This window comes from Cololabis saira, chromosome 6 (assembly GCF_033807715.1).
Source record: "Cololabis saira isolate AMF1-May2022 chromosome 6, fColSai1.1, whole genome shotgun sequence".
Lineage (NCBI taxonomy): Eukaryota > Metazoa > Chordata > Actinopteri > Beloniformes > Belonidae > Cololabis > Cololabis saira.
In genome coordinates, this window is record NC_084592.1 from 4,897,152 (window position 1) to 4,909,499 (window position 12,348).

Consider the following 12,348-nt stretch of genomic DNA (forward strand, 5'->3'; position numbering starts at 1 on the left):
TTATTTTATTGTCTGAATAATGGTTCAAATGTTGTATTATATCACCAAATATAATATATTTAATTTTCTCAGATGGCAAAAATAAGAACTTTATTGATCCCACATAGGAGTAATTCATGTTATATCAGCTATAGAGAACAAGGTAGTGCCGAAAAACAATATATATCCCCCCTCACAAAAATAAGAAAAATAGAGAAACATATTTTCTCATCAACAAAACATATTTTAAAATTTTCAAGTAACATTTGAACCATTTGTCAGACAACAAATAACATTCTTATTTTTGTGAGGGGGTATATTGTTTTTCGGCACTACCTTGTTCTCTATAGCTGATATAACATGAATTACTCCTACAGTATGTGGGATCAATAAAGTTCTTATTTTTGCCATCTGAGAAAATGTAATGTATTATGTTTGATGCCTACTGTTTCCCAAGTATATTCGTGCGTGTGTGAATGAATAAATCAGACGTAAAACGTACATTTCTTTGTAGAAAGGCGCTTTATAAGTCCATTTACTTGTATTAGTTTACAGCGCAGTCTTGCCACATCCAATATGGCGGCGACGTTGACGTATCACAGCAGCTCCATGGGAGGATACGGATACATGTCTATGGCTTTTATCCCCTGCTAATGCCACTTATTAATTTGATTAAAAGTGCTCTAATGTATGGAGATATTGAGACAGCATTTCCTGTGTTAGTTATTGAGGATTATGGGTTATTGAAGTGCTGTCTTTAAGTCGAGATCATTTAATGACTATCACAGAGGTTATTCTGACACTTCACAGTCTTTAAGTTTGTCTGCACTGGAAAAAGCCCACTCAAACTATATCAAATGGCCCATTCCCCCCAAAGTCAAGGAAACTCATTTTAAATTGATCAATAAAATGTATCCAACCGCTGAATTTTTGAGACAAAGATTTAAATTTGAAGTTCACAAACTTTTTTGCATGAAATTAGAAATTGGCTATCTTTAAAAATGAATGATATTCCAAAATTAGAAATCGCTAATATTATTTTTTACATAGATACAATTGACAAATCAGTGTCCCTCTTGGTAAATGTCATTCTCTTACTGGCTAAATATCATCAATCAGCGGATATTAATTGATGTTAAACTATTTACAACAACTGTTTTCAGGTTACCAAGTAATTTAAAATCCTCCAGCAGGGTACTTCCTTTTTCTAAATAGATAACTATCTTGTATTTCTCCTATTTTAAATGTACCAATTTGCTTATATGAAAGGCTTGCAGGTCATCTTTCTTTACTGCAGTTAATTTATCATCAGTTTATTTAAATGTATAACTGAAGACATGATAAAAATGAGACGCCGCATTATTTTATGGATAGTTATAGTGATATTAGATTTTATTCTTTCTGCTCCTTTTTATTTAAGTGTTTGGAATGTATGTTGTATTGATTGTTTTGTATTGCAAAAAATGTAAATAAATATTAAGTAAATAAATAAATGTATTAAATGTAATATTTAAACTGATGCTTGTGGATTTATCATTCTTTTGGCAACTCTTTAAAAGTATTAGTGAGCGAGTCTTTGAGCTGTATCACTGTCACAGACTCCATCTTCCAAACAGTTTGTCGTGCTTAACCCTGTATTTAGTAATTACAGCGAACTGAACACATTTCCAAACTCAGCAGACAGTAAGCAAGGTTCCACTTCCCACAGTTCTTTTTTCATGGTAAAACCTTGAGCCTCGAGTGGGTTTTTGAATGATAAATTGTCAATTATGTGCATATTGTTCAAGGATGCTACATCAGTATCAGGCATTGTGTTAATCTCAATAAACCCATCTACGTAGTATATTCTAAAAACACAAATAATTCTAACAAATTCTTATAGCACTCCACAAAAAAAAGAAAGAAAACCTGGAGCGAGCCAGAGCAGTTATGACCGGTCATAGCATCCCAGAACTTCAGAATAAAAGTGTGTGTGTGTGTGTGTGTGTGTGTGTGTGTGTGTGTGTGTGTGTGTGTGTGTGTGTGTGTGTGTGTGTGTGTGTGTGTGTGTGTGTGTGTGTGTGTGTGTGTGTGTGTGTGTGTGTGTGTTTAAACAGTCTCCATCAAAAACATGGCCTACATGGACACAGGGGATCTCATTGAAGTGATGATTCGGTGCTGTTGCATTGAATCATCATCATTTTTACATCATTATGACTCTTTTGGAACAAATTGGATTAAATTTTATCAGACTGCATTATGTCTTATGTATAGAACTAAACTGGAATATAATTTAACTGGATTTGATTGTCCTTGATTGGACTGTATTGAAGTTGTTTTATGTGTAAAGATTACCTTTGTTTGGAATTAGTGCTGTACAAATAAATGTGAATTTAATTATTAAAATCTCTAACAATAAATCCAATAGCTTGTTACACTTGGTAGTTAAGTATATCAGTCAAGTTCAATAAAGTTTTACATATAGCTTTTATTTGGATGGACAGCAAACTTTTAAGAAGTCATTAAGAAGAAATAGCAAAGAGCGTGTGAATGTGGGTACATTTTTTCAATTATCTTGAGCTCCTTTTTCCAAGTTCAATAATTTGGCCCTAACATTATTACTGCAATAGCCTCCCAGATAACGTCACAGCACAGTTTTGAGTTTTTTATTTCCCCGAAGCACAACTACGGAGGCGTATTGCATTCACTTGAGAAAAAAAAATTGCTGTTTTTCTGAATTATGAGCAGATTTATTTTTTTTTTTTCATTAAAACTTTTCTCGTAATTCTCAGATAATTATCTCGTTAATTCAGAAAAACAGAGCATATTTTTTTTTTTATATTTTTCTCGGAAATCTGAGAAAATTATCTTGTTAATTCAGAAAAACCCAGCAGAAGCAGATTTTTTTCTCAAGTGAATGCAATACGTACGGAAGAGTATATTAGGCCCATGCAGGAGATAAAATATTTGAGAGGGGAAAATTTATCTTTTTATAATGCACCTCGAGAAAAAAGTCGAAATGTTGAGGAAAAAAGTAAAAATGTCGAGATTAATGTTGAAATACAATTTCAAGAATGAAGTCGAAATTTCGTGAATAAAGTCGAAATTTCAAGAATAAAGTTGAAATACATTTCGGTTTTTTTCTCAAAATTGTACTTCAACATTATTCTCGACATTTTGACTTTTTTCTCGAAATTGTACTTTTGCATAATGAAAAAAAAATCTTCCTCCTCTAAAATATTATTTTTATTTTTCTCCCTGATACTCTTCCGTAAACACTCTTCCGTACACAACAGCTCTTTTATTGTGAAAGGAGGGTGAGTCTGGCCGGAAGCGGGAGTGCTTGCCGCCGCATGGAGCAGCGGAGGAGAAGCAGACGTCAGTGTCTGAGCGGAGCAGCAGCCGGACCGCTCCGTCCTGGCTCTCTGCGGAAGTCAAGATGTTTTCCCAACGAGCTGTATTATGTAAATCCTATTGCTCAATCGTGCACGCCTATCTAGGTGTCATGTGGCATCGAGAGTGGACCATAAACAGCCAGGGTGATGTCGAACATTGTTGTGCCCGGTTTTCTTCATTCCTTCTCCGGCTAGTGCAATAGTTGAGAGACATTATCTCGTATTACTAAAGATCATGTTTGTGTAAGACCATATGCCAGACGTCTGTAGATTAAGCAGACACAACATATTGTACATAACTGTTCACAGACTATGAGACTATGAAAGAAAGGAAAAACATAAGCCCCTTCGAGCTGAAATCAGTCCCTTCTAGTGACTATACCCGCCTAAACATGTTTTCCTTTCGACTTTCGCTCGTTTTGCACAAAGGGATCTCTTTATTTGGCCTCATATTAAAATTAAACGCCTTGATACCAGTGTGTTATTTCTATATATCCTAGTTTACGGTTTAATTTGACTGACACTATCCCAGTGTCTTGAAGGGATGCATGTCACAGCAGCCCACGCCCGTGCACGGGATGAAGTAAATGTTCATTACGTAATGGGCCAATGGGGCAAAACACAGTTGCATTCTTTTACTAATATTATATCAAATAACTGCGGCGAAGACTACATCGCCAGATATACGTGCTCGTTAGCAGACAACAACCGTATGTACTGAATATTTTCCTCACATTCCTGCCTCTCGGGCAAATTCGAGCATGCGCACGAGAGGCTCGGCTTTGGCCCTTATTTGGATATGTTAATGAGCGGTATCCGCCGGCCAATGGGAACCGGGCGTTGTGCTCACGTGACGCGGGAAGCGCGCTGAGGGGGCGGGGCCAGGCTTGGGGCTCGCATCAAAACCAGCGGAGGAAGCGGAGCGCAGTCAGTGTCGGGAGAAGCAGCGACTCACTATGAGGGGAACTTTATCACTATGAAACTTAGGAAGATTTGCAAAATATTGTAAAAATTACCAAACCCCCTCGTGAATCAACAACGTCCCCCAAGGGTTTAAGATTTTTAGCTTAGTTCGCCCGGAATGGGCCTCTCCACTCACTATTCTGACACTTTTTTTTTTGAAAGAATGTGTGAGACAGGCAGTTAGCGGCTAGCTAGGATCTGGGAGGTGAGACAGGCGGCAGCAGAACAAAAGAATCCTCTTTTTTGCGTTTTGACCGGTTGTACTGACACCAAGTCCATGCAGAACGTGTCATTGCCATCACAATGCCCGTCTTACTTTTCCTGATAGACACGTCCGCTTCAATGAACCAGCGCACCCATCTGGGCACTACCTATCTGGACATAGCAAAGGGCGCTGTTGAGACTTTTATGAAGGTACTGTAACCACGGGGCGAGCTCAGATCTGCATCTGTTACTGTCAGAAAGCGTCAACATTTCTCTCCTCTGTCCACAGCTCAGAGGGAGAGACCCGGCGAGCCGCGGGGACCGGTACATGTTGGTAAATTTTGAAGACGTTCCGTTCGGGATAAAGGTAGAGTTTTTAGTGCTTTCTTCAGGGCTCATGTCCACAGCTGTGTGTTGCGCAGATTGACTTGTCCTCATGTCCCCATCGCGATCTCCACCACGTTGGGATCACTACATCAATTGTGTAGAGGAAATCTTCAGGAGGAGCTTTCGTACCCCTTTTAAAACATGGCCGACATTTTGTTTCAATGTGAGCAGCAAGGAACTCTGGGAGTTATTTATACAGCGAGGTGATATATGTGGTGGGGGGGCTGTAGCCTACTTTACTGGGTTGGTTCAGGTGAGGAGCAGCAGGGTTATCTTTTATTTTATTTATTTTTTTTTTAAATTGAGCATTTTAGAGATTTAGAACATAGACATTCAGCCAAACATTTATACACAAAAAACTTGTGCAATACACAAAAACTTGTGCAATACAGTATACAATATAAAATTATATATGTATAAATGAATACAATTAGAGGGGGGGGGGGGGACTACTTTACTTTTTTCTTTTTTTTCAGGTGAGTAACATCAGGTTTATTTTTTATTTATTTATTTATTTTTATTTTTTTAGCATTTTAGAGATTTAGAACATACACATTGAGCCAAACATTTATACACAAAAAACGTGTGCAATACAGTATACAATATAAAGTTATATGTATATGTATAAATTAATAAAATAAAAATATCTATAAAATTAGAGGGGGGGGCTACTTTACTTTAGTTTTTTTTTTCTCTTTTTCAGGTGAGTAACAGCAGGTTTATTTTTTATTTTTTATTTTTTTTTTAACAGACATTCAGCCAAACATTTATACACAAAACAACTTATGCAATACACAAAAACTTGCAATACAGTATACAATATAAAATTATATATATGTATAAATGAATACAATTTAAAAAAAAAAAAAAAAACTACAAAATTAGGGGGGTGGGGGGGCACTGTAGCCTACTTTACTTTTTTCTTTTTTTTCAGGTGAGTAACAGCAGGTTTTTTTTATTTTTTTTTTATTGAGCATTTTAGAGATTTAGAACATACAGGCATTCAGCCAAACATTTATACACAAAAAACTTATGCAATACACAAAAACTTGCAATACAGTATACAATATAAAATTATATATATATGTATAAATGAATAAAATAATAATAAAAATATCTATAAAATTAATTTAGCTTAATCAAGCAAGACAGAAAAAAGGTCTCTATAACTAGCCTACTTGTTTTTTTTTTTTTATTGAGCATTTTAGAGATTTAGAACATACAGGCGTTCAGCCAAACATTTATACACAAAAAAACTTATGCAATACAGTATACAATATATCAATCAATCAAATTTTATTTATATAGCAACTTTCATCCAGGTACATGAAATACAAAGTGCTTAATATTTGGACTAAAATAAAAACTGGGAGACCAATGCACACTGACATACAATATAGTTAATGAAATAATGATATAAATTCAAGAATTAAGGCTAAAAAATAATCAGTCCACAACAATAAAATATAACAATAATAAAAACATTACAAGAAATAGATTAATAAATAAAACAAATACCTCTTAAAAAATAAAACTATCAAATTTGATGCTACATAAAAGCTAGACCAAAGAGATGCGTTTTTGTCTACGTTTAAAAATGTCCACATTTGCAGTTCCTCTCAGATCCTCCGGCAGGCTGTAGTACTGTAGTACTGAAGTACAGGCTGTTCCACAGTTTTCGAGCATCGTGGCTAAAAGCAGCATCACCAAGTTTAGTTCTACTCTGAAACAGCTAAAAAGGAAGAGCCAGAGGATCTGAGTTCCTTCCTGGTTCATAGAATAAAAACATCTCTGAAATATACTCTGGTCCTGGCCCATGTTGCGCTTTATAAACTAATAAAATAACTTTAAAATCAACACGAAAACTAACAGGTAGCCAGTGTAAGGATTTTAAAATGGGCCTAATGTGTATAAAATTATATATATGTATAAATGAATAAAATAAAAATATCTATAAAATTAATCAAGCAAGACAGAAAAAAGTTCTCTATAATATGTGTGTTCGCTCTTTTGGTTTGACATAAGTTTAAGGGAGACTATATATAAATTAAAATCTCCAAGGAAAGCATTAAAATTTGGGAGTCATTTTGAGAATTTTGCTTTGTCTATATGAAATTTACCAATTGCGGTAGTAGTAGTAGTAGTAGTAGTAGTAGTAATAGTAAGATTTACTATGTAACTTAATGGTTTATTGTCAGATTCTAACTGAGTGATAACATCTTTAGCCATAATTGTTATCGAAAAGTTAGTTTTACTATGTATAAAATTCTCAAAATCAGTCCAAAACGCAGATGAGAGTGAGCAGTGAAAGAACAAATGTATGGGAGTTTCAGACTCAATCTTACAAAAGGTGCAATCAACATCAACAAATTAGCCTACTTTACTTGTTTAGAGCAAATTACCACTTTTCTGACGACACACTTTGCGACTTTGTAAATGATGAAGCAGCCGGTTGCACAAGACCGTCAGACACGGATCAAGGTCTCTGCAGGGCTTTAAACTGTTGCTCTGCAGGAGGAGGAAACCACCCATTTTATTCTATATTCTATTCTATTTTTAACCATTTGTCCATTCTTCATAGTATTGCAGTAGGTATGTAGTTTCATGCATTTTATTAACCAAACCTGTTTTTGTTTTGTCTCTGCAGGCTGGATGGAAAGAGAGCCACGCCACTTTCATGACCGAGCTGAGGAACCTCCAAGCAACCGGACTCACATCTATTGGCCAGTCCTTGAGGACAGCTTTTGATTTACTCAATCTCAATAGATTAGTGACTGGGATAGACAACTATGGACAGGTATGTAGCACTGAAGGGGTAGAAAGGAAATCAGAGTTGTATAAAGTGCTACGTGCACTGACAATTCCCACTCACCCACCTGTCATTCCCCTCACCCTCTCCCCAGTTTTACAAGCATAAACCACCAGTATAAACCAGTATACTGTGAACCCACACATCTCCACTCATATATGACACAAACATGAACAAAGTAACACAAAGAACAAGAGGAACAACTTGGTGATTACAGATCAAAACTGGCATTGATTTCCCCATTGATCAGGTGATTGTGCTCTATAATTACTGATAGACTTGTGCTAAAATATTTAATTCTATAGAGATTGGAGCTGGGGGTGGGAAAGGGGTTACCGTTGGCCAGATGTACAGCAAGTGAAATGCACCTAAAACTAAGGTCGCACTTCACTGCCAAACAACCAAACCTTTTGAATTCTCAAAATTGGTGCTGCATCAAGAATTACTGAAGGAGAAGATGAAACGGTGAGCAAGAAACCTCGCTCATCTAGTGCGTAATGCAGGAAAACATAGGTTTCTGTTTTCCACAATTACCTGCTTCTTGCACATGGTGCGATTTCCAGTTCAATCGCACATTCACCCCTCCCCAAACTAACCGGACCTGCTGAAGAAACGAGCGAGAATTCTCATGGAAACAGCTGGTGTGAAAGCACCACAAATCTAGATAACACATCAACATGGACTTTATTTTTTAATATTATTTTTAAGTGTTTGAAGTTGTCGATAGAGTGCTATTTCAACTTTACGATATACATTATGTGGATGTTCAGATTAATTAACCGTATTTTATTATCTTAAAGGTATTTTCAACTTTTACTCCATCCTCATGGATATATATATATATATTTATTTATTTGGAATTCCTTATTTAGAAGAATCAGTGCTCCATTAAAAAAAGTCTGAACAAATTTTAAATGATTTTATACTAGGTAAAATACATTTTAGTACTGTTTTGGTAGTTCAAACCAAATATATTTCATAAGCCAGAGGGCCTTAAACATGTTATTGTGATGACTCCATTAAAAGGGAAATGAGATGTTTTCCCAGTTAAGTTTTCACTTTTGAATTTGAAGCAAATGTCAGAGAAGGGGCATAGCCGGCCTGGTCCGTAGCTTTCAGCATACGTTCATGTTAATTACATTCCACATATCCAGTCAACAAAATCTGGAAGTAATTCAGCGTTACAGGCCGGGTTCCAGGAAGTGTTGTCGAATGACATCACCCGTTTAACTTCAGTTGTAGTCACTCCAAGTAAAGAAAGCAGCGTGAGAGGACAATAATAAATTGGGGGATTATGTTTACAGTTTTAGACTGCTGCTCCTCTTCTCACTAATGACTGATGCGCATGATGTAAAGTCTCGTTTCACCACGCTGTTTACTATGCAGAGCCGGGTAGAGTAGCCAAAAATTGTACTCTAGTAAAAGTACTCTTACTTCAGAATAATGTGACTCAAGTAGAAGTAAAAAGTAGTCATCCAAATAATTACTTGAGTAAAAGTAAAAAAGTACTTGGTGAAAAAACTACTCAAGTACTGAGTAACCATTGAGTAATGTCTGATTTATTTTTTTAACACAACCATTCAAACAGACAAAAGTACAAAATAATCATTTTCAGGCAAATTAAATCAATAAAATAAATAAAAAATAATAAAAACATAGCTTAAATTAAAATAATCTTAAAGTAAATTCAAGTACTTAAATAATAAAATAAATAAAATAACAGAATAAAAAAATAAATTAAGCACAAGTAGCACAAAATTTCAAGCCTTTGTACTTTTCTTTTTTAACCAGGCAGAACTAGAACAAGCCCATGAACTCATAGAAACTCTGTGTGTTTTTGAGTCTGTGTAAATGTGACAAAACATGCAAAAACAAACATTTTTACCAAAGAATCAGCCAGTGATGTCATGAGATTGACGCGTACGTGGATAAAAGGGATAAAAGAAAAGTAACAAGCTCAACGTAGCCTAATGTAGCGGAGTAAGAGGAACAGTTTCTTCTTCACAAATCTACTCAAGTAAAAGTAAAAACTATAGTGCTTCAAAACTACTCCTATAAATGTAATGGAGTAAATGTAACTTGTTACTACCCACCTCTGCTATGCAGAGTCGAACAAAATGACCAGAGCCTCTGATCTGATATGATCTTATTAGCAAAACAGCAGAAATCTGCTCCCAGGTGTTGGAATTCAGGTTCAGTTTTGAGGAACAGAGAGGCCGTTATTAATGTTGATCAATAAGTCAAGTTCTTAGTAACTGATAAATCCGCCCACTTGGTGTTGATACAGAATTTGGACTTCTGTTATCCTTTTTGAGAGGTAAGTGGAAAAGATTAATATCAAGCCATCTCCCTCTTATAATAAATGACAGATTCCCACCACTTAGCTTAATGCACTCATGCATAATGCATGTCAGACACGTCTGAGTTTGAATGTCAAATACCTGCAAAGCCGTCAGTCTGGTCTGATGTTGACACACATGCCAGTGAACACAAACAGCCGAGCAAGGTCAGGGTTAGTGTGGACCAGTGACAGGTCGCTCTGACAATAATTATCATTCAATTAGAAGTTCCTTAACTCCTTAACCCGTATTGTAATCACTAGTAACTAGTGTCCGTTATGTCCTTCAGAAATAAAGTGAGTATTCATTGTGTAGACTGTAATCAAGTCTTTTCTACAGGAAATGATTTAAAAAAAAAACTTCTATTCTTTTAATTAGTTAAAACTGTAGTTAATTGAAATAATGTTGCCATTGGTCACTGCAGTGGCTGCACACTGATTATTTCTTTTGGCCAGCACCCGCTGACACTCTTAGAATTATTGAACTGGACCAGCAAATTATTTAACAACCTACTTGTTGGTTAATGTTCACTACTTTTACTTGACAGATCAATCTGAACCAGAATAAGTGTTTTTTTTTTTTGTTTTTTTTTTTTTTAAATAAAAAGACCAACAGAGTTGGCCATTAACTTGGAGCCAGAGTCATCAAACTAATGGAGACAGAATCCTGCGTTGGCTGGAGACGTCTCTTTTGAACTTGAACAAAATGAAACAAGTTAAAAAAGTCGATTGTTTCAGATTCAGCAGCGTTTACAAGCTCAAGCTTTTCAGACTCTCTTCTGATCAGGCAAAACGGACAGGTTGCATCAGCGCTCTGACTACACTGTTTTTGAAGCTTTATATCCTGTAACAACTATAAATCTAAATTTGAAGGAACACAGGAACCTGCACTGGCTCTGTGTATGAAGAGTTTTGTTTTCCAATCCCAAATCTTTTTCAATTGATAAGTTTAAAAGCCTGCTAGGATTTGTTTTTTCCCTAATTTTTTTTGTTCCCAAGTCTTCTAGGTGTAAAATGTGTCCTAAAGAGCTAGAGAGAGGGAGAAGACAGGGGAATAAGAATGTGGGGGAGTTAATATCACCCTGGAGTGACTGTTCTGTAACAAAGAGCCCTCCAGGTTGCCAGGCGTCTGAGATGACTCCCCCGGGACTGGAAGAGCCAGTGGGTGATCCTGGTCAGTTTTTATAAGACTGCTATGAAAGGCCAGAGGAAAGGAAGAATATAGAATTATATGGATACAGGTTTGCTTCCAGCTGTTACTCAGTGGGGGTGATAAATGTGGATTTTGTGGATCTCCACCATGGCAGTATCGTAGCAGTTCAGATGTCCTGCTGTCTCAATCAATGACTACGTTTACATGCAGTCAAAATTCGGGTTATTGCTAATATTCCGGTAACTGAAACATTGGGAATATTCCGTTTACATGGTAATTAATCATTCGGGATATCTGGATCAAACCAGCGACGCACGGAGAACATCATGACACAATTACTGTCATTTCTGCTTCTTCTTCCTGTATCCAAATTCAAAACAAATTCTGCTTCGCGCAACTTTTCTCTCACCTTTTTGTAACTCTCTCTATCCCGGTACTTTCTACCGTCTACAAATGCAGAAATGTTCATATCCTTCATTACATTTATGAAGTGATTAGTCTCCTCCTGGTCTTGTGTTTCTCCGTGTTTATAAGAACTTCCTGGACTCAAAAGACCAGGATTCCTTGTGAACAGAACATGTGCAGAAAACTAATTCCTGTTCCGTTTGATGGGGATATTCCGTTTGGCGTTTACATGACTCAATATTCAGGTTTTAAAAGGAGTAACCCAGGGCTCATATTCGGGTTTTTAAAAACCCGAATATGAGTAAATTCGGGTTATTCAAAGGGGTTATTGGTGTTTACATGGCCGTGCAAAACCGGGTTATTGCCAATATTCGGGTTTTAAAAGGGTTATTGACTGCATGGAAACAGAGTCATAGACAAAGCCCCACATGATCAAGACCGCAATCAGGTGTCATTTCAATTGCTATTACTAATTAATTAGTCATGTTCATTAACTACCCCTGCCTCTCACCTGAAAATAGCTGGGATAGGCTCCAGCAGACCCCCGTGACCCTGCAAAGGATAAAGCGGGTATAGATAATGGATGGATGGATGGATGTTCATTAACTAGTAAATCACTTGTTCTTTGAAATGATGAAATATATCCTTTAAAGTTTCCTAAAGCAAAAGATGATGTCAGCAGACAACTTGTTTAATCTGTGAAATGACATCAAAAGTAAGCTTTTCATTTTCTCAC

General features: G+C 36.3%; 1 protein-coding gene across 3 annotated transcripts in view; it reads left to right on the top strand.

The window, feature by feature from the left end:
* Positions 1-4,295: 4,295 nt before the first annotated feature.
* ints6 (integrator complex subunit 6) overlaps positions 4,296-12,348 on the top strand; it is a 41,194-nt gene continuing 33,141 nt past the window's right edge. For all 3 annotated transcript variants that reach the window (XR_009782780.1, XM_061723065.1, XM_061723067.1), the window contains exons 1-3: positions 4,296-4,730; positions 4,810-4,887; positions 7,555-7,704. Coding sequence is in view for 2 of the 3 variants with exons in the window: in XM_061723065.1 (XP_061579049.1) it covers positions 4,620-4,730; positions 4,810-4,887; positions 7,555-7,704 (339 nt within the window). In the remaining variant the exon portion in view is untranslated. The remainder of the gene's footprint in view (positions 4,731-4,809; positions 4,888-7,554; positions 7,705-12,348) is intronic.